This window comes from Peromyscus californicus, unplaced genomic scaffold (assembly GCF_007827085.1).
Source record: "Peromyscus californicus insignis strain IS unplaced genomic scaffold, ASM782708v3 Scaffold_22__1_contigs__length_63687245, whole genome shotgun sequence".
Lineage (NCBI taxonomy): Eukaryota > Metazoa > Chordata > Mammalia > Rodentia > Cricetidae > Peromyscus > Peromyscus californicus.
The window spans coordinates 38720529-38748276 of NW_026294525.1; the positions used below are offsets into that span (position 1 = coordinate 38720529).

General features: G+C 37.8%; 1 protein-coding gene across 4 annotated transcripts in view; it reads right to left on the reverse strand.

The window, feature by feature from the left end:
- The window catches only part of Nkain2 (sodium/potassium transporting ATPase interacting 2), a 1070529-nt gene that overhangs the window by 66000 nt on the left and 976781 nt on the right, over positions 1-27748 (reverse strand). The window contains exon 5 of one of the 4 annotated variants that reach the window (XM_052751300.1): positions 20913-22342. The exons of the other annotated variants lie outside the window; for them this stretch is intronic. Within the exon in view, the coding sequence (XP_052607260.1) occupies positions 22238-22342 (105 nt within the window). The 3' untranslated portion in view covers positions 20913-22237. Of the gene's footprint in view, positions 1-20912; positions 22343-27748 lie in introns of those variants that run through there. 4 annotated transcript variants of the gene reach the window in all.

Consider the following 27748-nt stretch of genomic DNA (forward strand, 5'->3'; position numbering starts at 1 on the left):
GTGTTAAATCTAAAAAAATTTAAAAAATATAAAAAAATAAAAAAATCCAGGCACAAAACATTCAGGAAATCTGAGATGCTGTGGAAGTACCAAATCTATGAATAATAGGAATAGAGGAAGGAGAAGAAACCTAGGTCAAAGGTACAGAAAATATTTTCAACAAAATTAGAGAAGAAACTTTCCCTAACCTAAAGAAGAAGGTGTCTATCAAGGTACAAAGAAGCACATAGAAGACCAAGTAGAATGGACTAGAAAATAAATTCCACATGACATGTAATAATCAAAACATTAAATGTACAGAACAAAGAAAGATATTTAAAGGCAGACCGAATAGAAAAACACCCAACTTCTTGATGGAGACTAACATCCAGAAGGGCCTGGCTAGATGTTCTACAAACTCTAAGAGACCACAGACCCATCCCAGACTACTATACCCAGCAAAACTATCAATCACAATTGATGGAAAAAGAAAGACATTCCATAATAGAGACAAATTTAAGCAGTATCCATCTACAAATCTAGCTCCATTGAAGGAACTAGAAGGACAACTTCAATCTGAAGAAGGTGACCACAACCAAGCAGACAAGGACCAGGCACTCCCTGGAAACCTCCTGATCACAGGTGGTTTCATTCTTTCTCCTCTCCTCCAATTACACCCCCTCTCGAGTCTTCTCTCTGTTCCCAGTAGATCAAGCAGATCTTCTTGTACAGCTTTCCTCTACCATTCCATCTCTTTGTTTCAGATACCAACCCCTGGAGGCACTCCCTGGAAACCTGCCCATCCCACCATGGCAAGCCATGGAATCAAGCAGGTGACCTTCATCCTCCCATTCTTATCCCCAGCTCTGTATCAGACCATCAGCTATGGCCTCCCATTCCACAGGTCTATTCAGATAGTGGTGGCAAAACCAGTTTTCCTTCTTCTCATGAACCTCTCTCCCCTTCCAGCCAATTTTCATTCCATAGTGTCAGCTCTCAGTATCTAGAAACACATTCTACACAGGACCCCTAGGGACCACATCTGGAAAGATCTCAGAAGCATTCACTATCAAGCAACACATTGCCACCACAGTCTCCCAAGAACCAGAGAGGACAACAGAAACTAAGGCATCTGGAATTAAATGAGCCCAAACCCATGTGCCTAGATGCCAGTGTAAAAACACAATCAAGAACAGTTTCAACTAGAGCCCAGAAATAATTGGCATTGAAGACAAGATAGAAGAAATGGATACCTCAGTCAAAGAAAGTGTTAATCTAAAAATATTCAGCCACAAAACATTAAGAAAATCTGTGACACTATGAATAGACCAAATTTGTGAATAATGAGGATATAGGAAGTAGAAGAAACACAGGTCAATGGCACAGGAAATATTTTCAACAAAATGATAGAAGAAAATTTCCCTAACCTAAAAAAGGTGCAAGAAGCATATAGAAGACCACAAAGACTGGGCCAGAAAAGAAATTCCACATGGCACATAATAATCAAAATACTAAATGTACAGAAGAAAGAAAGAATATTAAAAGCTGCAAGGAGAAAAGGCCAAATAACAAATAAACACAGATATATTAGAATAACTCCTAACTATAAAAGCCAGAAGAGCGTGGGCAGATGTTCTACAAACTCTAAGAGACCACGGATGCCAGTCCAAACTACCACATCCAGCAAAACTTTCAATCACAATAGATGAAGAAAGAGAAACATTCCAAAATAAAACAAAATTTAAGCAGTATCTTTCTCAAAATCCAGCTCCGTAGAAGGTGCTGGAAGGAAAACTTTAACCTGAAGAGGCTAACCACACCCAAGAAAACACAAGTAATAAATAATCTTAGATCAGAAAAATCAAAAGAGGGAAAAGAAAAACAAAACAAAACAAAACAAAAAAACAACAAACCCACACTACCACAATAAAATAATGGTAATCAACAAACGCTGCTCATTGATAGCTCTCAATGTCAATTATCTCAATTCCCCAATAAAAAGTCATAGACTAACAGATTGGATTTGAAAACAGGATCCACCCTTCTACTTCATCCAAGAAACATACCTTAATATCAAGAATAGATATCACCTACAGATAAATGAATGAAAAACGATATTCCAAGAAAATGGACCCAAGAAGTAATTTAGTGTAGCCATTTTATTATCTAACAAAATAGACTTCAAACTAAAACCAATCAGAATAGATAGGAAAAGACACTTCATGATTATCAAAGGAACTATACACCAAGAAGGTATTGCAATTCTGAACATCTCTGCACCAAAGAAAAGGGACGCACATTTATAAAAGAAACATTATTACAGCTAAAAATCACATACTAACCATCACACAGTGATTGTGGGTGATTTCAACACTCCATGCTTATCAATCAATAGGAAGGTCATCCAGACAAATGTTAAACAAAGAAATGCTGGTGTTAAATGACATAAAAAACAAAAAGTACTTAACATATATACAGAATATTTCACTCTAACACAAAGGAATAGACCTTCATCTCAGCAGCTCATGGAACTTTCTCCAAAACTGATCACATACTTGGATACAAAACAAGGCTATATACATACAAGAAAATTGAAAGAACACTCTGCATCCTATCTGACCACCATAAGTTCAAGGTGCATTATCAGCAACAACAGGAAGCATACAAACTCATGGAAACCGAACAACTCACTACTGAATGAAAATTGGGTCAAGACAAAAATTAAAAAAGAAATTAAAACCTTTTTAGAACTGAATGAAAATAAAAGCACAATATATCCAAACTTATGAGACACAATGAAGTTGCTTCCAAGAGTCAAGTTCATAGCAGTAAGTGCCTGCAAAAAAATTTGAAGGGATCTCATATTAGCAACTTAACAGCACACCTGAAAGCTCTGGACCAAAAAGAAGAAATGATATCTAAAAGACAAGAAATAATCAAACTCAGGGCTGCAATCAACAAAACAAAAACAAAGAAACAAATATAAATAATCAGTGAAACAAGGGTTTGGTCCTTTGGGAAACTCAACAAGACTTGACAAGCCCTTAGCCAAATTAACCAAAAGGTGGAGAGAGAGAATATCCAAGTTAACAGAATTAGAGATGAAAGCTGGATATAACACAGAGCAATCCAAAGAATCATAAGGACATTCTTAGAAAGACTGTATTTCACCACATTGCAAAATCCAAAATAAATGGATAATTTTCTTGATATATGCCACCTACTAAAGTTAAATCAAGAAGAGATAAGCAATTCAAACAGGCCTATAACCACTAGTGAAACAGAAGCAGTAATTAAAAGCCTCCCAACCCACCCCTCTTAAAATGCCAAGGGCCAGATGTTTTAATGTAGAATTTTACTAGAATTTCAAAGAAGAGTTAACTCCAACTACCCCTCAAATTATCCCATAAAATACAAACAGAAATAACATTGCCCAATTCTTGTCACAGTTATTCTGATACCTTAATCACACAAAGACTTAACAAGAAAGAGATCACAGACTAAATTCCCTTATAAATATAGATGCAAAAATCTCAATAAAATACTTGCAAACCAAAAAACCAAACTAAGAAAAAATCTAAAAGGTTATCAACCATGATCAAGTAGGCTTCACCCCAGAGATGCAGGTATAGTTCAACACACAGAAATTGATTAATCTAAATCACCATGTAAACACTAAAAATCCCACAGGATTATCTGATTAGATGCAGAAAAGGCCTTTGACAAAATCTAACACCCTATCATGATAAAAGTCCTGGAGAGATTAGGGATACAAAGAACATACTTCATAATAATGGAGGCAATTTACAGCAAGCCCACAGCCAACATCAATCTAAATGGAGAGAAACTCAAAGCATTTCTACTAAAATCAGAAAAATGGCAAAGTTGCCCACTCTCTCCATACTTATTCAATATCATAACTAGAATGATAAGACAACTGAAGATCAAGGGGATGCAAATAGGAAAGGAATAAATCAATGTATCTTTATTTGCAGGTGATATGATTATGTACATAAGTGACTCAAAATTCCATCAGGAAACTACTACAGCTGATAAACACTTTCAGTAAAGTGTCAGGATATAAAATTAACACACAAAAATTATTAGCCTTCCTATGTACAAATGACAAATGGATTGCAAAAGAAATCAGGAAAATAATACCTTTCACAATAGACTAAAAATTAAAACATCTTGTTGTTAACTCTAACCAAGCAAGTATAAAACTTGTGTGATAACAACTTTAAGACACTGAAGGAAAAAACTGAAAAAGATAGCTGAAGATGGAAAGATCTCCCATGCTCATAGATCAATAGGATAATATAGTAAAACTGATCATCCTACCAAAAGCAATGTACAGATTCAAGGCAATCCCTATCAAAATTCCAACACAGTTCTTCACACAAATTGAAAGAAAAATTTCCTGATATATATGAAAATACTGAAAAATCTAGGATAGCCAAAACCACCCTGAATGATTAAAAAAACGAGCAAACTGCTGGAGGTGTCACCATGCCCCATTTTTTGTACCACAAAGCTACAGTAATAAAAACAGCATGGTATTGCCACAAAACCATACATGTCCATCAATGGAATTGAATTGAAGACCCAAATATAAGTCCACATGCCTTTGGAAACCTGGTTTTGATAAAGAGGCCAGAAGTACAGACTGGAAAAAAGACAGTGTCTTCAATAAATGGTGCTGGTCAAACTGGATAGGGGCATGTAGAGGAATCCAAATAGATCCACACTTATCACCCTGCACAAAACTCAAGCCCAAATGGATCAAAGACCTCAATTTAAAACAGATTCACTGAATCTGATAGAAAAGAAAGCAGAGAAAAGTTTTGAACCTTGGCACAAGAAAAGACATATTGAACACAGGAACTAAGACCAACAATTAATAAATGAGACCTCATGAAACTAAAAAGCTTCTGTTATGGCAAAAGGCACCATCATTTCAAAAACACAGCAGGCTCCAGAATGGGAAAAGACTTCTGTTAACTACACATCTGGTAGAGGGCTAATCTCCAAAGTTTATAATGAACTAAAAACTGGACACTGAGAAAACAACAATGTAATTTTAAAAATTGGACAGATCTAAACAGAATTCTCAAAAAAGGAAACACAAAGCTGAGTGGCACTTGAAGAAATGTTCAACATCCTTAGTCATCAGGGAAGTGTAACTCAAACTACTTTGAGATTCCATCTTACACCAGTCAGAATAGCCAAGACCAATAAAACAAGCTGCAGTTCACGCTAGCAAGGAAGTGGAGTAAGGGGAACACTTCTCCACTGCTGATTGGCATCAAAATTCATAAAGCCTCTATGGAAGTAAATGTGTAGTTCCTTAAGAAAGTGGTAATTGATCTGCTTCAAGATCTATCTATATGACTCTTTGTGCATATACCCAAAGGATGCTTCATCCTATTACAGAGACACTTGCTAAGTCATGATCATTGCTGCTCTATTCATAATCACCAGAAATTGGAGATAACCTAAATGTCTGTCAATGAATGAATATATAAAGAGAATGTGGTACATTTATATAATGGAATATTACTTAGCCATTAAAAATGAAACTGTTAATTTATCTGGTAAATGAATGAAGCTAGAAAAAAAATCATCCTGAGTGAGGTATCCCAGATTCAGAAAAACAAATAAAGTATGTATTCAGCTGTGTGTTGACGTTAGCTGGTAAGCCTTTGATAAGTAAGCTGCAATCTGTATAACCATAAAGGTTAGGTGCGGTGGGTTGAACATTCTGTACACTATGAATGTGTATTACTCTCATTTGCTGATAAAAAGCTGATTGGCTGATAGCTGGGCAGGAAGAGACTGAGTGCGAGAGCCAGACTAGGAGAATTCTGGGAAGAGAAGGGCAGAGTAAGAGAGTCACTGGCAAACGCGGAGAAGCAAAATGAGAATGTCATACCAAGAAAAGGTACCAAGGCACGTGTCTAAACACAGATAAGAATTATGGGTGAATTTAAGTGTAAGAGCTAGTTAGTAATAAGCCTGAGCTATCAGGCAAGCATTCATCATTAATAGAAGGTTCTGTGTGGTAATTTGGGAAGCAGCTGCCAGGGTATTTGGAAACAGGCAGTTGGGACAGGAAACGTCCATTTATAGTTAGGTATAGTGTAAAGTAATAGGGGAGAGAGATGAATCTCCCGAGGAAGGGGAAATAGAATGGATAGTTAGGAATGGACTATGGTAGGTACAGGAATGGGCAGAATAAACAAGGAGGTGGTGAGAAGAGAGGGAGACGTGAGGGAATACAGGGAGGGACAGCATTTGAGGGGGTTGTAGGAAAACCTAATGCAGTAGAAGTTTCCTAAAATATATACATGTATGAAGGAGATCTAAATGAAAATGCCAAATAACAGGGTAGAGGGAACCTCAAGTGGACATCTTTCATCAGCAAATGAAGCTTCCTGTGCTAGGAATGGATAACATCTAATTGAGTTGTTGGCCAAAGGGACCCCAGTAGGTACCTGTAAAAATGTCAGACTATTGCCAAGGTTATTGGTTGTTCGCCACAAACTGATGGAAAGGCCCTGTTGCTGAAGATGATACCTACTCAACCCACTGAATGTAGAGAAGTCCAGCTGATGGCTACCCAGAGTCTTGGTACTTTGCACACTTCCAAAGGAGAGAAGTAAACACCAAGCCAGCTACAAAACCTTCTGTCTCCAATGGTCATCAACAGAGGCATGAACTCATAGGGACTGTGAAAACATACACAGGATGTGATGGGGTCCCAGTGCTGAGATGGGAAATTAGATACCAGTCCCCATCCTCAACCAAGAAGGTATTTCCAATTTAAAAACTACTTCCAAAGGAAAAATTATTTTCTCCAAGGGAGTCTTACTGGGTACACAAACCACACTTTAGGGCAGGCTCCATGCCCAGTAGGAGATGGCTAACACAAGATTAACTCCAGTGGCATTTTTGAAATTTTAGTTTTTTTTTTGTCTCATATTACTTTGTTGGGGCATTTTTAAGCTTTACTTGTCTTTTGTTTGTATATTATAGTTTCTGATTTTGAGTATTTATTGGTGTGTGTCTATTTTTTTGTGCTCTTTCTTAGTGTCTTTCTTTTTTTTTTGGTTGCTGTGAGTTTTGTTTTATCCTTGCTTGTCTTCTTTTATTTTCCTGCTTGTTTTCTTAAGAGATATAAAGAAGGCATGAAGTTGGAAGGGTGGGGAGGTGGAGAGGATCTGGGAGGAACTGAGGGAGAAGAAACCATCATCAGAATATATTTTATGGAAATAACATTATGTTCAATAAAAATTTTGAAAAATCAATTAAAAGCTCAATCATTGTGTTTTTTCTTTCTTTTAAATAAACATAATTTTCTTATATCAAATGAACCAATTTGATAGGAAAAGAAACATCTGAGTTGAACTAGGACATGAAACATGAAAAACAGCAAATGTATAGATAGCTTATAAAAGTGTAATGCTGTCATAAGTGGCGCGTAGCCAAATAAGGACAGTTTCCTAACCATATAAAGTAGTGAATTACTGCTCCCATACGTCCTCAATAGGACCATTTTAGGAACCCTTGTCAATGCTGCACTCTACTTCAGTGGGCCACAGCGGCAGGGGAAGCTCACATTTGCCATGTTCTGAGGAGTGCTATAATTTAATTTCATGAGATTAAAGAAGACTCTCCAGTTTTGAAAGTCAGCATGGTGGTGTACCATGGGAGGCATCTACAAAGAAATTCACTTATATCCTGGAAAGGCTGGGGAAAAGAGGTATTTATGCTTTTGCATGCCTCCAGTCTCCATAAGGTCTTCCACACTATTTAAAAAACAGCTTAACAGGAGTGTAGCTTTATCTCAGTCTGAACCTCTTTGGCAGGAATAAAAGCTGGAGAAGATAATTTAATTGGCAGGACATAAGAGGATCCAGTGTGACTCTGTGAATGGCTTCCAAGTCACACAGGCATCTTTTAGGACAGAAGTACTGTGCAGAAGCTTGATAAAACCGGCATTGAGCAGAGCCAAGAAAGAGCAAAACACATGCTTCCTTCTTGAATGTTGAGTCTGTCTGTAAAGGCAGAGAAATCACTCAGGGGTGCTTTGCATTTTGATGGAAAAGCTAGGGGTTTCATTTGATAAAGGCATTGGGATTGCAGCAAGCTATTCACTTCTCTCTGAAAGGATGAGGAGTAAGTCTTTCCAATGCAACATGCGATGTTTGCATTTTCCTGTGCACAGGGCATTTGAAAAGAATGTTATATGTTCCAATGAGATCCAAACATTTATGAAAATAATGATGATCTGAGGTTGCACTTAATGTAGAAGCTTCCGAGTATCTCAGACATTTCATTTATCTTTTCAAATACGATATGAAGGTTGGTTAAGTGATAATATATTTGGATTTTATTCCTAGCTAACTTGAATAAAGGACTGGCCAAAATGTTGCAAGCATTTAGGCATCCTGCTGATAAGTTCATTCAATAGACCAAATTTCACCTTAAAGCAATGCAAATCAAGAGAAAAAAAAACTTTTTTTTCGGTAGTATTTAGTTGATAGAATTTTATTTAGTATACTTTATTTTTCCCAACCTGCTTTCTTCCCGACTGTTTGGACTCTTGGGTAACTTAAATAAAAGAATCCATTTCCAGTCAACTTTCAAGTGATAAGAAGCTGTCTAGGAAGGCTCAGAGGTATTGACTCAAAGAACTATGATAAATACGGAAATAGATGGTTTAGTGGTCAGCTGGAAAGCTTAAAACAGGTTTCCTGTAGCAAGGGGGAGCAATAGAATGAGGCAGCTGCCCAAGCCAGGATGTAATGTACAGACTCCTTCTGAAGTGCAGTTGTTATTTCCTTACCATTTTTATCGCCTACATTCCTTTGTCTCTTACAGTGTATGGACTGCTTTTTAGAAGAAGGGTTCTGGATGTCTGAAACTAAGATGAACAAACACGAGGAAACCGATATGTAGAATTACCATAATCAAATTATTTTAAAGTTGTAAGACATTATTATTGCTGACTTTTGTAAATGTAATAAATAAGAAGTAGCTGAAGGTTCCAGAGCCTTTGCAGCTTGAACTAGTGATGCATATTACAGTGACTCAGTTTTAAAACGGCAATTGTACTACCCTATCAAAATTATTTGCCTGTTCTGTTGTCAGTGTTCTTTGAGAAGGAAATGCCATATTTCGGTGGGAGGAAATAACAATGATTGGAACAGAAAGAGAAGAGGAGCAATATAAAAAATGAACACAACTGAAAGTTGTGTTTTGACTAGATGAACACAAAATGACATACTTTGGTATAGACTAAAAATAAAGAGGGAGAATCCACTAAGAAAATCAGGAGGCAAAGAGGCACACAATGATTGATGACATAGACAGACAAGGAATCACAAGGACCCTGTGAAAAACTACAATGAACAGAATCAAAACACAAGAAACAAATGTATAAATTGCTAGCAACACATGACATATCAAAATTCAACAAAAAATAAATAGAAAATCTGAACAGGTCAATAGTGAGTAAGGAGACTGATTACTCATAAAGAGTCTCTTGTTAAAAAGATGCCCAGAGCATTGACATTTCATAGCTGAGTTCTGCTGAACATTTAAACAAAAATTAATACCAATCCTTCTAGAAAATGAAAATGATATACTTCTAAACTGACTTCAGGAGGCCTGCATTGCTTTGATATCAAAGCTAGGAAAAATACACATAAGAAAACCATGACCCAATAGCATTAGTGAACATAGACACAAAAGTCCTCAGCAAAATAAATTTAATAATACAGCAAGAAGTTATTTACCTTCCCATCTCTGTCTCCGTTAATTGATAAATAAAAATTGTGTGCATTATATACATTAATGGTGTCACATGATGTTTTAAAATGTTTTGTGGAATGGCCAAATTAACCCAATATATCCTTTGCCTCACCTGTGTGTGTGTGTGTGTGTGTGTGTGTGTGTGTGTGTGTGTGTGGTGATAACATCTGAAAATTTTCTCTCTTTGTGACACCCACATATACAGCAGTTTGGTTAACTATAGACGTTATGTTGTATAATAGATTTCCTTAATTTCTTCCTTCAGACTAAAATTTTGTAGTCTTTGACCCCATCTCCCCTATCCTCTTCACAACTCCTACCCTGGAAACCATGAATTCATATTCTGGGCCCATTGGTTAGATCTTTTTAATGTTCACATGTGAGATACCATGACTTATCCCATGTCTCTTTTATTTCATTTAATAAACACCGTCTAGGCTCATCAGAGCTTGAGAAAATGAACAGTATGAATAGGGTATGGAACCAAGAGAACAACTTCCTCACTTGCCTTTTACTGACAATAAAATTTAAGTTCCCAGCCTTAGAATAAATCGTAGGCACTCTTTCTATTCTTAAATCCATCTGCACTTTGTACTGATGGGGCATGCCTATTGCTGACAGGCACTCACTCCAATAACATACTCTAATCAGACCAATTCTGCATTTTTCCCAATAATTCATTGTTTTCATACCATTAAGGACAAGCGAAATATTTTTTTTTTACCTTTTCTGAAATTTCACTGCATAATTTCTATCCTTTAAAGTTAAATCATACTCCCTTACGGTCTTATTCATAACTTACTTCTCTCACAAACTAAACAGCAATCAAATATCTAGCACTAAAGCATGAACTCACTGTAATTATCAAAACCTAGTATTTAGAGTTGACTGCATTTATCACAATGTAATTTGAATGATGTACTCTTATGACTATTTTTCTCTCACATGAATTTGGCTGTGAAGTGAATTGTATTCCCCCTCCTAACATGTTTTCTTTTTATTTTTGAAATTATAATATAATTACATCATTTCTCCCTTCCCTTACTTCTCTCCAAAGCCTCCCATATACCCTTTCCCCTTCTTCCTCCAAATCTGTATATAAATGTGTATATATTTATACATATATATACACATATACATATATATATATACATTTCAAAATACAGCGTGTTCAGTCTGTATAATATTACTTGTATGTATGTTTTCAGGGCTGACCATTTGGTATTAGATAACCAGTTGGCCTGCTCTTCTCTGGGGAAAGCTATTTCTCTCACTCAGAATTCCGTAATTGCCTGTAATTCTTCCTGTAGGATTGAGGTCTCACAGGCTTCCTCATCCAAGTTGGAGTGTCTATTGTTATTGTCATTGTTGAGTTCATACTAAGCAGCCAGCCATGTTGGTGCAGCCTCTGACATTACTAGGAAATGCAATCTCACTACAGACTCTCTGATCATCTGCCTCTTACAGTCTTCCCACCCTGTCTTCCATGATGGTCCTCGAGTCTTAGGTGCTGGAGTGTTCTGTAGATGTGTCTATTAGAACTGGGTTCCATAACTTTGAATTTTTTTTAATTTTTTTTTTAATTTTTTTATTTTTATTTTTTTTTTATCCATAACTTTGAATTTTGATTGGTTGTGGTTTTCTGTGTTGGCCTCTGTGTTTTGCACAGAGAAGTTCCCTTGATGAGTACAAGAACTACTATTATCTATGTGTATAAGGAAAAATGTTCAGATTGTTGTTTGGGATTATGCTGGTTTAGTAAAGGGTAGTTGAAGGTCTCCTCCAAGACCCTTAACTTTACTATCACTGGGTACTTGGTTAGGTTTTTAGTATCGGGCAAAGCTTCTCTGTTGTTGAGCAAGTTTTAAGTACAGTTAGAGATGTTGGTTACCACCAATATATGTGTGCCACTACAGCACCTGTAGGGTTATCACAGTCCTCCTTAAACACTGACAATATCACCTCAAGCCTCAGGTCTTCACAATTTAGTATATGGACACCTTTAGGGACAGATCTTCTCAGGATTTTATTAAATTGAAAAGAAACCAAAGTGGCTATACAACAACAGTGGAGCAGTGTTCCCCTTGCTCCACATCCTCTTCAACATAAGCTGTCTTCAGTGTTTTTGATCTTAGCCATTCTGACAGGTGTAAGATGGTATCTCATAGTTGTTTTGATTTGCATTTACCTGATGACTAAGGATGTTGAGCAATTCCTTAAATGTCTTTCAGTCATTGAGTTTCTTCTGTTGAGAATTCTCTGTTTAGCTCTATAGCCCATTTTTAATTGGACTGTTGGGTATTTTCATGCATAATTTCTTGAGTTTTTTATATGTTCTGGATATCAGCCCTCTGTCAGATGTGGGGTTGGTGAAGATCTTTTCCCATTCTGTAGGCTATCGTTTCATCTTGTTGACCATGTCCTTTGCCCTACAAAAGCTTTTCAGTTTCAGGAGGTCCCATTTATTAATTGTTTCTCTCAGTGTCTGTGCAACTGGTGTTATATTTAGGAAGTGATCTCCAGTGCCAATGCATTAAAGACTTTCTCTTCTATTAGGTTTAGAGTAACTGGGTTTATGTTGAGGTCTTTGATCCACTTGGACTTAAGTTTTGTGCATGTGGTGACAGATATGGATCTATTTGCAGTCTTCTACATGTTGACATCCAGTAGATTGTCTTAAAATTTCCTTTGTGAATTAAACAGTTGGTTACTTTTGAATTCAGCCTTAACCCAAATTTTAGAGCATGAGCAGACAGTAAACAAAATCTTTGTCAGAATATAACAGAAATAGCTCCAATCCCTGTGCTTGATAGGCTTCTCATTCCCATCTGAAACATCATGGGTGTAGTTTTTATTTTCTGCATTTCTATCAACATTCTTGTCTTAGAAGACTCCACTAGAATGGGTCATTAAGCTCTGTGTCATTCTAGAGCTTTCCTAACCTGCGTCTCCAAACTTCACAAATTCCTCTCTCCAACTAGTTCCAAATGCTTCAACAATGACAGGGTTATCACACCAAGGACCCCACTTCTTGGTACCAGTTTTTCTACTATGGTCACCCTTTGATTAGTGTGACAAACAACCTGATTGGCAGTGTCCCTTTGGCTTGCAGAGATTCTGCAAGTCATCAGAGTGAAGGATGTCAAAGTGGCCCTGTGGTGTGCCTTGCATGGTGGTTGGACCAGGAAGCAAAAGAGAGTACACTAGAAAGAGAGTCTAGTCTATCTATCTTCAGGATCCATATCCAGTGAACCCATTCTTCTAAAACCTACCAAAGTAGCCACATCAACTAGGGGTCAGGTTTTAGAATACATTATTGGAAGAAGAAAATTGGAAAAATGGAATGGGAAGGACCTTAATTGCATAAGGGGGAGGTGGTCAATACAAGGAGAAGAACAGGCGAGAGTAGAATACTACTATCGGTGTCTGAAATAGCCATGAAGAATTGTATTATTTTTAGTCTATTATTACTTTTAATATATGTAAGTACACACATGTATACCATATAGATAGTTTAAATGAAGTTTTCCTACTTGGGCTGATAATGCTCCCCCTACCAGTCACAGACTTCCTAACAAAGATCCCAGGGTCAGGCATGAGAAAACCCCTTTTGAGTTGCTGGTCAAGGGAGTGCAAGCTACTCCCAAAGAAATATAGGCTATTATTGTTGCCATTGGTTGCCTCCAAGATGTTAAAGGTAAGTCCTTATTGCTGAAAACACCATGAACTTTGGACACAGGCTCTAGAGCTGGCTTGGACCTGAAAGTCTCTTCCTTGAGGACTAGCTTTTATGGTACTGGAAAGAGCCATGTAAGCCTCCAAGGGAGGGAAGTCACCAACAGTCCCACCCAGCTATGATGTTTTTGAACCACAGTAACAACTAGCTCAGTACAATAATCCTAAGGGGTCACATGTACACATTGGAAGTAAGCAATAGTTCTCTAAATTGATGTAAGGTCCACCCAACAGGAGGGAAAACATGCCTGGTGTTAGAAACCTAGTTAACTACCTACAGCTAGTAATGTCATGGATCTTGCAGGAAAACCTACCACTGTCACTTTACTAAAGCAGCGTAATTACTAACTGCATTATAAATAATTTTACTTTTATTGTGGTGTTTCCCTCCCCCTCTGTGTGTGTGTGTGTGTGTGTGTGTGTGTGTGTGTGTGTGTGTGAAGGACAGTGTCCACTAATAAATTATAATGGGAACAGAAGTCTTAAGGAAGTGAAAACTCTGTATTTCTGAGTGATGGAAGAACAGACCAGAAACAGACCACTTTCTAAACTTTGATAGGAATTCCAGGCTTAGAAATACCTTATCTAAAGCAGGTTAGAATATGAAATTGAACAGTTTTTGTTACCTATTTAAGTCAGTAACATTATGTTGGACTTATATTGATTGAAAACACAATAACTGAAATTTCAGGATGTGATCTTAATGTCATTTTACCAGTTTAATTTACTGATATAATTGCCCACAGTAGGGAATTCAGAGAGGAGGCAATCATATTTTCATTTTTACTATTCTATTCTCATGTATACTATTCTATTGTCATTTAAAAAGGTATCTCACAGAGCAGCAGTAATTTGTTGTTAAGCATTCAATAAATATGATATTGGCACTTATATTGAAGTATGGGGTATTTTATTCTTAACCTCAATGACACGTCCAAATAACATTGAAATTTGAGATCAAGCTGTTTAAAAGCGTTTGCATCTATTTAATTTAGTGTGTTGTCATATTTTATATTCTGAAGATAAAAACTCACTTTTCATTTGATCAGTTCATTCCTGGACAACCTACACAAACACACGTGCCCCAGGATGCCCTCCTCCATAGTAACAATCACCTTCTAATGACTACAGTCTGTCACGCTTTGCTGCTTTGGAAAATGTAAATTGTGTCCTGGAGAAGCATCCTTATTTTTACAGCAGGTATCTATCTCTAGGTTAGTCTACACTTAGCTCAAAGTTCTTATCCCTGTCCTGTCTCCTCTTGTCACAGATGAGCTATAATTTCATAAATGGATGGAAATAGTCCAATTTTTGATCATGTTTGGATGAATAAGATACAAAATGCATAATCTAATTCTTTTGCAGGAATCAGACATCTTGAAAATTTGGGAAAAATGAAACCTGGGATCCAGTCAACCATAATGCATAGTACATTGAAAGAAAAACAAAATGAGTTTATGAGACTTGAGAGTAGGTACCGAATTTGGTAGTCTTGGGTTTGGATATTTATTGTTTAATTTAGTAAAATGCATGTGACAGACACTGAGTTAGAAAGCAGAGAGAGAAACAGGCAAGAAGAGAGTCTTTATCCAGTATGCACTCCAAAGAGGCTAGAAAATTATTCTTTAACATGTTCTTATTTTATCTCCAGTTTACTCAGTGACCAGAAAATGGGATTCTCAATAAATTTCAATTTAACGAATTAAAGGCTCTGATGAGAAATCAAATGAGACAAGGAATTCACTCTGCCAATTAGTCCTATTTGCTGGTGGCATTCTTCAGAACTTTGTTTGCTATGTTGAGTTTTATATTAACTGCAGTTATAAACATAAATACTGACTGTGGTCACTACAAATGACTTTAGCTGCCCCTGTTCTCAGCAAACATCTTGATAACTGCATAGCACAATTGTATACTCAGTTTGCTGGAGCATCCTCATGGTACAGGGGTGTCGTGGAAGCGGTCAAACAAGAAGTTTGAACAATTAAGCCCCCGAGGAACATATCGCAATAAAGCCATGGAAATCAGAGCTGAGAAAGATCAGATTATACTCAGTAATTCACCACTTGAGAACTGGTGGGGGATTTTCTTTTATAGCCTATTTTTTAAATATGTATTTTCCTGTTTGAAAAAATCAAGCAGATAAGACTTCTACATCTTCCACTGGGACAATATCATTAAACAACTCACAAGTAGGAAGTGTTTACTGATATATGTCTTTAATTTTTTTTTTATTTAATTCACTCCACTAACCTCAATCACACCTAGAAGGAAACAATCAGTAATTTGAATTTCTTCTGAGTTCCCTCATTCCCCAGTTCAGCTATGCCCCTCGTTCCTTTACTCTGTCACGACCATGCGATTACTTTCTTCTGCTTTCTTTGAGCAGTCTGCGATCTGTAAGCATCTGGACTCATAACATAGATCCTTTCACGCTTTATGCCCTTTGTGGTTCCTATATAGACCCTAATCATATAATAAACTGCCTTCCTCTGGGCTGAACTGGTAATAGGTGTACGAGAAGAAATCCTAGTGCAAATGGCACGCATGAAAAGCTAAAGTGACAGAAGTCTCATCCTTGTTAGGGCTTTCGTCTCGCTAGATACAGTTTTGTGCTAAAGAGATTATGAGGTTTTGTCTGTGGGACTGCTTTTGCACCACCTGATTTATAATCAGAGTGCTCGGTTTAGTCAAACCGCATCCTTCATTCAGAAAGAGATTTTCTTCAACAGACAAGGTGACACGAAACACTTGCCCTTTCTAAAAGAGGATTAGCGACTTTTACATTTCCAAATCCATTTTGGTACAATCACTAACATGAAGCCAGTTTCCAATTTCATAGGAGAAAGATCTCTAGGGAGATAGCCAGCTTAATTAACTAAGAAATGACAAGTAAGACAGAATTTTTCACTGATAAAATTTGACTTACTGTTTAGAATGTAACCTCACCTGACCTCTTCCTTTGAAACTGTCCTGAAAAAAGTATTTTAAAGTGATGCCTGGACATGGGCATTAAGAGACAAGAGGTAAAGAAAGGAAGAAGTCACCCAACAGTTGAGTTTTTCTTTTCATTTTGTTTGTGTCTGGTCTATCATAGACTCAAACAATTTCTAGCATGTCAGAATTAATTTTGTAAGATAATTTTGTAAATGAGTTTTACAATTAGGATCCACTTATTTCTTAAGCAGGGTATGTTCCTATGTTCAGGGTAAGTGTGCTCAGATATATGTTCTTTGTTCAACCTGCCTTGCATGTAGGTAAGAATGTGTATATGGGCCCTGTTGACCTGGGGCTCCCGCCCAGCACTGCCAAGGAGTTATTACATAGATGCTGAAAATCGTTGGAGTCCTTGGAATGGTTATCCTTTAAAACTGATGAGTTGTTATAAACTCTCACACCCAAATACATAAACACACACACACACACACACACACACACACACACACACACACACACACACACACACACACAATATATCATTTAGATAACCAGAAACTTTGATCACATTCAGCATTGAGAATAAATCAAACAAGGGCATGGAAAGAAGAAAGAAGGAGAGAGATGGGGGAGAAGAAGAAAGGAATGGAAGAAGGAAGAAGGAAAGAAGAAGGAAGGAAGAAGGAAGGAGAAAAAAAGGTACTTTGGGAACAGGAAGAAGAAAAGCTCACTTCTCAATGCCTATAATGTGTATTAGGGAATTTTAGAATCAAAGATTGGCAAGTGCTTGCAAAGAAAGAGACATGAAATATTAAGATTTATAAATTATTCCTGGGAATGCCTGAGGCTAATTGCCATGCTGTCCCCACAGCAGCATCTCAGCTTTCTCTTCTTTATCCAACCCTTTGTAAGAAGAATTGGGAGGACATGGCCCATATAGTCGACTGTGACTGCCTTTGCCTTTTAGTTGAAAGGTGTAAATGGAAGAATAAAATGGCACATTTCCTGTATAATGATATTTATGCATGTGTTTATAGGAAGGTTTGTTTTTAATCCCCTTCCTTTACCCATAAGATTTTTAAAAATTCAGTAAATTCAATAAAAATGTATTTGTTTATTTTGTGCTTATGGGTGTTTCTATCTGCATGTATGTCTGGTGCCCACAAAAGGTGCCCAAGAAAGGTGCCCACAAAAGGTGCTCATGAAAGGGAGTTTCTATGAAAGGTGCCTCCTATGGACCTGGGTTTATGGGTGGTTGTGAGCCACTATGGGAGTGCTTGGTCCTGAGCAAGCGGTGCCCTTAGCTGTTGAGTTACTGCTACCATAATGTCTCACCAGCCCCATTACCCATAAGGTTTCTGGCACACATGCACACACACACAACCATACACACATACACACACACACACACACAGAGAAAGAGAGAGAGAGAGAGAGAGAGAGAGAGAGAGAGAGAGAGAGAGAGAGAGAGAGAGAGAGAGAGAACCACCACTTTGGATGGGGTGCTAGTTAAGTTCATTCTGTTTGTTAATAAACCTGATGGGTTACAGGGTGCAAAGCAGAATTATTAAAAAATTAACCCTCTCATGCCTGTTATCGTTCCCAAGAAAAATATAAAACTAGATTCTGACTGACCTACAGGGCTTTGCTATCCTTCTCTGCTTGACCAGTCTTTAAACACAAAGGTTCCTCCTGACTCTAGGCCCCAGATCTACCTCTTCTTGGTACATTTTCCTCTTCTTGGCACATTTACTTTTGAAGACTTATAGATGTAAAATGTATAATGTATGAAACATAAACAGATAACAGTAAGTATATAATATACAAAATAGAATTATCCACTCTTTTGGGACATATGTCTTTAAAAAGAAAACTTCTTGACAATTTAAACTATGAAGGTAGGTCTTTTTCCAGGATCTGAACCTACCCTTTGACCTATTAAACCTCAAAGAATCCAGTATCCTGTCTCTTAGCTTTTGTGTGTACGTGGAAACCTGATTCCCTTGACTTTTTTCTTTAGCTCCAGGTTGTAAAATTACTACATGCCTTAAAGATACCAGAAAGATTGTTTTTCCTTTGGGTCAGGACAATTTTCTCATACAAAAATGCTTGGACACTATTAGCGCTCTAAATATTTCTAACAGTGTTTAGTCAGGCTGTTGAAACTTCCTCATGCAAGCACTTAGCCTTTTAAGAATGAGCTTCTGGAATGGATAAAGAAAATGCAGTACATTTACACAATGGAGTATTATGCAGTGTTAAAAAAACAATGTCATCATTAAATTTGTAGGCAAATGAATAGAACTAGAAAAAAAATCATCCTGAGTGAGGTAACCCAGACCCAGAAAGACAGACACAGTATGTACTCAATCGTAAGTGATTATTAGTCACAAAACAAAGGATAACCAGGCTGCAATCCACAACCCCGGAGAAACTAGGTAAAGAGGAGGACACTAAGAGGGACACACATGGATCACCCCAGGAAGGGGAAAGGGTTAAGATCTCCTGGGTAAACTGAGAGGGGGGAGTAGAGGAGAGGGGATGGGGGTGGGTGGGAACATGAGGGTTCCAGATGGCTGAGTTGGGGGAGGGACAGAGAAGGAGAGCAATGAAAGAGATATCTTGACAGAGTGAGCCATTATGTGGTTAGGGACAAATCTGGTGCTAGGGAAATTCCTAGGAACCCACAAGGATGTCCCCAGCTAAGACTCATAGCAATGGTGGAGAGGGTACCTGAACCGACTCTCCCTTGCACTCAGATTGGTGTCTACCCTAATTGACATCATAGGACCTACATCCAGTGACTGATGGAAGCAGATGCAGAGACCCACAGCCAAGCTCTTGACTGAGCTCCTGGAGTTCAGTTGAAGAGAAGGAGGAGAGATTTCAGGAGCAGGGGGTTCAAGATCATGATGGGAAAAACCACAGAGACAGCTGATACAAGCTGGTGGGAGCTCACAGACTCTAGACTGACAGTTGGGGGGCCTGCATGGTACCACACTAGGCCTTCTGAATGAGGGTGACAGCTGCATGGCTTGGTCTGTTTGTGGGTCCCCTGGCATTGGGACCAGGACTTATCCCAGGTACATGAACTGGCTTTTTAGAGCCCATTCCCTATGGTCAATGCCTTACTCAGCCTTGATGCAAGGGGAAGGGGCTTGGTCCGGCCCCAACTTGGTATGCCAGCCTGTGTTGACTACCCAAGTGAGGCCTTACTGCCTATGAGGAGTGAATGGGGGTGGGATGGGCGGAGGTGGGAGGGGCGAGACAGGGAGGGAGGTGGAACAGGGGTTGGTATGTAAAATGAAAAAAAAATGGGAATAAACTAATTTTAAAAAAGGAAAAAAAAATGAGCTTCAGAATATGCAGAAGCACTAGCTTAGCTTTCTGCCGAAAAGCCCGGTATCTTTCTGAAAACTGTCACTCATGCTGAACACTGACTATAATAGAAGAAAAGACTGCTTGAGTGCAGGTTGTAAAGAAATGAAAGATCCAAACCTTCAGGATCTTGACATGGCTACCAGGTAAGAAAGCAACAGAGAATGCCTCCATTAGTATGCATCTGTTTGTGTCCTAACAGAAGTTGTGAGACATTTATTTTTGTTCTGAAAATGTATTATCTACGGCAATTTGGCGCCATAAAAATCCAAGGCATTTGTACACTTAACTTTCTTTTATTAGTGCTATGATCAGAACTTGAGGAAGTAATTAATGATTCAAAAAAAAAAAAGAAATTAAGATCTTCAATAAACCCAGAGATAAAAACAGAGAAATATAGAAAGCGCAGGACCCCAGTGATTTTGTGAATTTGAAACATGAGACGAAGCCAAAGCTTTGTTTTGAAATTTTATAACTTCCTCTCTTTTTTTTATTTTTACTTAATTTTTAAATAACTTTCAATAATTTCATACAAGGGCTCTCCATTTACATAATTTCCAACCATAATCTCCAACCTTTCTCCCCTGTCTCCCACCATACCTTCTCAAATCATGATCTAGTCCTCTTTGATTATTGTTACACAACACACACACACACACACACACACACACACACACACACACACACACACAGGCGCACACACGCGCACACACACACACACAATTTGCTGAGTTCATTTAGTGCTGCTCACATGTAGATAGATGTATTACAGACTGACCACTTGGGAATGGATGGTCTACCAGGAAGCGTGAAGCTTATCCCTGGAGAAAACTGATTCTGCCTTTCTCAGAAGATATTTATTGCCACGAAAAAATTTCCTGATCCATGTCACCTGTTGTTGTTATTACACAGGGCTTGTTTCTGCAGCCATATTGTTCAGATTTCATGGGTGCAGCAACTTCCCTGTGATGTCTAGAAGATATCTTGCAGCAGGTGTCCTGAACTCCGGCTCTCGAGTTTTTTAAACCATTTAGTTTATTTTCAATTATGTGTATATGTGTATAGCAATGTCTTAGAATTTTTATTGCTGTGAAGAGACACCATGACCACTGCAACTCTTATAACGTGAAACATTTAATTGGGGTGGCTCACTTACAGTTTCAGAGGTTCAGTTCATCATCATCATGGCGGGGAGCACGGTGGCATGTAGGCTGATGTGAGGTTGAAGCTGAGAGTGCTAAATCTTGCAGGCAACAAGAAGTCAATTGAGACACTGGGGTGGGGGGTTGCTATCCTGAGCAAAAGAATCCTCAAAGCCCGCCCCCACAGTGACATACTTCCTCCAACAAGGCCATACCCACTTCAACAGAGCCAATTAGCACTGTTAGGAGGTATGACTTTGTTAGAGATATGACATGTATAGATAGTAAAAAAAGACTTCCATAACCCAAACCTGTCAATCAAAACAAACAAAAAACCACTCATACCCTATTCCTAAGCAACTTACTCCTCTTCCTCTTGAAGCCCCCTATTATATCTGATGTTCTTGGGTCCTCCAAGTGAAGGAGCCCTCTGTTCCCTTTCAGTGTGTCTGACCTGTACAATAGTTTTATTTCTGAATACAGTTCCTTGTTACTTTGTAAACTCTGTATACTTCTTCCTTTTTTTTGAAAAACACCTGATCTAGACAGCACCCCCCAGTAACATTGCTTTTTATGCTGTAACATGTCTCTGTGCTCATTATCATGGAAAACTGGAGAGATTGCATGCTATTCTAGATGTTGACCCAAATACTGATGATGGAAGTCGCTTCCAAGTGTGAGAAAGCTGCTTTGTCCTTATCTTTGAGCTGGTAGATAGGTGTTAACCTCCCAAAGGCTTATTTTTTCCTTTGTGTCCTACTTATTCACCCAATCTCTCCATAAACACTTACAGAACACCTCCAAGTACTGAGTGCTAATGATTCTTAAGGAACCTCCAGTCTGCTGGAGGTATGTAAACCAACAACTACTGTGGAAAATGCTTGTCTGTGAGTTATGCCTTATTAGTCTACAACAATACATGTCCAGAGGTTCAGAGTTAAAAATAGTAAGAAACTATGACACCCAGTTGACGACAGTGACTTTGTTTGTTGAATCAAATAATAAATGTGGGTTTGTTTTTGTTTGTCTTTTGTTTGTTTTAATAGTAGTTTATTTTCACTCTATTTTATTTTTTAAAAAAATCTGTCATGGTGAACTGGGTGACAAAGACAACTGAAGACAGCTTGAGATGCAGTGGGATAATTTACAGTAGACACCAAGAACAAGCCAGTTGAAAACATAAGGAAGGAAGGAAGCAAAGTCCGGGCTTTCCTGTCTCAGCCTTTGCTTTGGCCTGAAGTTCTCATGTGTCATAAAACCTTCTGTAAAGCACAAGATGGTTCTGAAGAAGTAAATGCCTTCTGCCTCCAAGGCCCCTCTTCTGCATTTGTCTTGTTGGCCTGCTCCTTGGAGAACTGTCATAAGGCAATAAAATAAGACACAATGAAAGATTTTGCAACTCTTCATCCTGCCAGTTAAAGATTTCCATGCAATTCTGAGCAGTCAGAGCAGCACCCTCACTGGCCGAGCTCATTCCAGGGGCATGGGCTAATTTTCCTGGCACTTCTAAAGCTCTGGCATCTGCATTGCACCTCTTCAGAACAAGCTATTCTCTGATAAGGCACAGCTGGGGAAATCCATGCTTCTCTGGACGGTCAGGTTTTTCACATCAGTTAATTGACAGAAGGCTTAATATATTTCTTAATTACGGCGACTGCGAAGTTATTGCTGGAAGAGGCTCCAAAATCATAAAAAAAAAGTGTTTCTGATGAACTCATTTTGAAAATGCCTCAATGAAAGGCAGGGCACACTTGATGAGATTCTACCAAGAGACAAGGGCAGCCCAGGAGAGCATCACAGAGGGAGCGAAGGGGTACAGGAAGTTAGGAGGCAAGACATGTCTGTGCCTCCAGCTCTGTGTAGCTCTGTAGATGCTGTTATGTGTAAGTCTATGGGAAATAACTGTCCAACGTTACCTTCAAATGGTTTTGAAAACATTCTTATAGACAGATACGTAGTAGCATTGGTTTATGTTTAGCTAAAACTGTCTGATAGGTTTAATGTAAATGGGATCAGTCTTCTCTCTAATACTGCAGTCTTTGTTTTCTTTGAAAGTAGCCCTGTTAAACACCTATCTGGAATCACATAATTACAGAAGTTAAAGTGACCCTTGAGATTATCTGGTTCAGTTTTTTTTTTTTTTAAATGGACAAACTACCTGAGATGCAATGAGGTTAGAACTCTCACCAGACCATTTAGTTTATTCATAGTTGAACCAAGTCTAGTGCTTTTTAAATGTTTCTCGTCCTTGAAATTATAGAAAATTTCAGAGTATTTTTGAAAGAAGTTTTTCTTGGTTTAAGGGTTTTTATTTTTTTAAAGAAAGTTTAAAAATAAACTCAAGTTATGTCCAATTCTACAACATAGAGATAAACATTCTTGGTAACTTCTTACTCTACTTAGACATAGATTTTTTTTTTTTCCCCGCAATAAAATCAGGATCTTATTCCATAGACAGTTGGATATCCATTTCATTTGTCAAAAGTTTCTCTGATTCTTAAATATCCCTAAATTGTTTTTAATAAAGACTAATAGTGTGTATTCAATAGCTTGATTCAAGAATTGTATATATTTTTGGTAACCGATAAAAGTGAAGATAGATTTTTGCACTTTAATCGAGTGTATTATTTTCCTTTGTCATCTTTTCCTATTAAAAATAAAAAAGAAACTTTAGTGCTTTAAGTGTATGTGTGCCAGCATGAGTATATGTGCATCGTAAGCATGCAGAAGCCATAGAGGGGAAGAGGGAATCAGAAACCCTGGAACTGGAGTTACAGGCGGTTGTGAGTGGTCTGATATATGTGCTGGGAACTGAACCGGGGGCTTCTATAAGAGCAGTACACACTCTTAACCACTGGGCCTCAATTCTTTCTCTATTTTTGGTCATACTATTCTTTCTCAAGACTTTTATAAACATTCTTCAAATGTTAAGGAGATTGATTTTCTTCCCCCTTAACCTCATAAAATATTAGGATTTCTTTATTTTTATGGTATTTCTGTTTCATCAGAACGAACTTTAGGTGACACCCTGATCTGTGTTCAGGTTTAGTAATAGGCCCACTATTGCATGGCTGTGAGAGACACCGCTGTCAGAAAGCATGCATATCATACCCAAACCTAGTTGTTTTGTATCACATTGCTCCTCTTTGGAGCTAATATGTTTTAAAAAGTTTGGTTTATTCTCAAATATTGATAGAGGGCAGAGAATTTTGCAATTGACCTGGCTCATTACTCTGACAAGAGGCTACTAAGAATCAATGACATGTCAGTTACCACATGGCTTTCCTTCTGCATAGCATTCTGTTTGATACCTGCAACTGTACATATCTCTGGATGTTTAGTCTTACTATTGGCATTACATTACTAATTATTAAAATTTTTTATTTATGTCATAAGTGTTGTAGGATTAACGAGCAGGACTAGGGTGTATATCTCACTGTTAAAGTGTTAGCCTAGCACATTCAAAGCCTTGGATTTATGTCCTATTCCCACAAAATATTAATGAAAAACTAAGCATATTATTATTATTATTATTATTAGCAGTAGTATTAAACTGGGAAATATACTAGAAAGAATACATTTCCACAGGTTTGTGCACGAAAAGTTTGATGTTTGGAATGGTGGTAAAGTGTCTTACTTAGGATTTCTATTGCTGCAACGAAATACCATAACGAAAAAGCAAGTTGGGGAGAAAAGGATTTATTTGACTTATATTTCCGTATTGCTGTTCGTTATTAAAGGAAGTCAGGAAACATGAACAGGGCAGGATCCTGAAGGCAGGAGCTAATGCAGAGGCCATGGAAGGGTGCTGGTTACTGGCTTGCTTTCACTGGCTTGTTTAGCCTGCTTTTTTATAGATAGAACCCAGGACCACCAGCCCAGGGATGGCACCTCCCACCGTGGGCTGGGCCCTCCCCCCATTGATAACTACAGGAGAAAATGCCTTATAGTTGGATCTCGTGGAGGCATTTCCTCAACTGAGGCTCCTTCCTCTCTGAGAACTCTAGCTTGTGTCAAGTTGCACATACCAGCCAGTACACAATGAATACACAGAAACACAATTAAGAAATGAACCATGTAAAACTCTCTGGGCTGTGAATTTCTCTTTAATTTTATCTTTGTGATTCTTCTGAGGTGGATATTGAGATAAGGAATTATTTTTAAACTAATATTCAATGAAGCAATTACACCATAGGTTAAGCGTTTAATTTTTTCCTATTTTTACTTCATCTTCTTTTTGAAAAATAAGGTTATTTCAGAATTTATTATATATTCGTGGCTCAAAATATGAGAATTTGGAGAAATTTGTAATATCTGTAAATATCTACATATCTCAAGTATTAAATTCATTTTCATATGAAATCTGTCATGTTAGGTGGTGAATTCTGAGCATGAGAATCACACCTGGTGAGATGAACAAATGGGATGTCTGTTTGTACACCTACTCTGATACATTCATTTTCAAAGCCTTTAACTTTACATATGTGATAATACTTACATATTCTCTCATTTACTTCCCAAGTTTGATATAGTTTTAAATAAATTCCTTCCCTTGGAAAATGTCCATATCATTTTGCAGTAATTTAACATTTTTACAATTACTGCATTGTGAACATTTATCTTGCAAAGCAAATGAAGTTGAAAACAAAATTAGAAGAGAACCTAAGATCTCCAGCAATTTGGAAATGTCTGATGCTCAAGTTGGGCATTTTATGGACTGATGAGATCGCTGTTAGTTGTGTGAGACATTTGACCTTTTACAGGGAAACAGAGTTAGTGCACAGCGAGAGACGACATCATGATTGTTCGCACTTTTTCATCAGTTAGATGTTTCCTGGCAGACTTTGGCTTTATGCTCCTATATGGGCAGCATCTATCTCTTCAATGCTGGTAGAAAAGTGCTGATGGGAAGATGTGCTGGAAACTATTGCTGCGAAAATATCTGTGTTTTACAGTCCTGACCCTTGGTAATTAGTAGGAGGGATTTGCAACTTCATTTAATCAATTGCTGGGGACCTCTATAACCCAAATGCAGAAAAAGAATGGATGTGATGCTTCTTGCTTTCAAAGTGACTGGGAAATTAGTTTTGAATGGCTATCTGTCTGGAACTATCTAATGGTCACTGTGTGGGGGATAAAAGCAAGATCTCTCTCCAACCCCAATGTTAGAGGGAAGATCAGAAAAAATAAATGTATGTTGACCCAATGATTTTTATTTTTTAACAGAGAAACAGGAGATGTTTGAAGCCACAAGTTCAATGTCATTTGAATGAAATAGGAATGAGAGATTAGTAGAGTGAATAAACCAAAAAGTTACCTGAACTCGCTGCCATAAGTGGTTCAGATAATCCAATTATAAAACACTCGTCCAGCACTCCCCCAATAAAAATAAGGCAGAGGATATGAAAGTCTCTGTACATACATGCATATGAAGGGGGTAGTATATTTGCTGCAGAACCAAATATATGTCTCTGGCTTATCCTTCTCGTAGCAATGGGTGTATCACACTAATCTGTCTAAATCTTATGAACGATGAGTCTAAATAAATCTTATGCTCAGTGTTGAGTTCATCTCTTCAAAAGACAGAACAAAAGAAAAGATAGGAGGTAAAATTTTCTATCTGTAACCTGCTTTATAGTATAGATTTTTCTAACATTGAAACCCAGCTGATTTCTTTGTCTTTTGAGTAGTCTTGACTTTATTTAAAGTAAGTAATAAACAGATTAACGAATTTGCATGTATTCTAAGGCAAACTCATCTGGCTTTGGTCTGTTGCAGTGAATTTAGTGCATCTTTTGATCCTGGCTTCCTCTTGCAAAATTGATGACTTGGGAACCTGGAAACCTGAATAGAAAGCACAAAGCTACAAAAGACAGACAATAACCCCCCAGTTGGGGAGTTGGGGGCATGAAGTTCACAATTCATTGAATGCAGCTTCTCTCATTTCAGCGCTGCCTCTCTTGGTCACAGAATTCAGAAAAGAGGAAAACAGAAGAGAAGAATAAAAATAGTTGGCAGGCCCTCATGTGCACCAGCTTTAATGGGTGGATAATGGAGGAGACTGGGGATTTCGTTTGCCATCCACACAAGATTCTGAATGACTAAATAATTCATTATTAATATCTAAACATATTGAGGGCTTCCTATATCCTTTTATCTGTGCAACAGCTTATTGAACCTTGCAAAAATCTTCAGAGGCAAAGCCCCATTTGCTCCTACAGACTGGCACATTGATTTATTGAGCTGTTAGGTAACATGCTGAGGTCACATAGCTAGTGAAGGGCCAAGCTCCCATTGCCCCTGGTGATCTGACACCCAAGTCTGTACTTTGAACTACTAGGCTCTGACTCTATGATGTCATGCTGTCCACTTATCGATTATCTATAATGAATGGAGAATAGTGTCAGATATGAGTATAAAGCAACAAAAATTGATGATGAGATTGCTGTCCTTCTACATGTTAGGACAGTGTCTCTGAATTTTTAAGGGATTAATTTTTGCATGTTTCATACAAATGATACATATTTATATATACAAACATTTAATGTATGTATGTATGTATGTTTTTTTGAGACAGGATTTCTCTATGTAGTCTATGTTCTCTCTGGACCCATTTCCTGTCTACCTCCTGAGCGTTAGGATTGCAACTGTGTATCATCACACCAAGAAAATTTCATTCATTCTATGAAAACTCATCATCTTTTAAATGGAGGAATAGTTCTATGCTTTGAAAATCTTACTATTATCCAGGAAGCAGAACT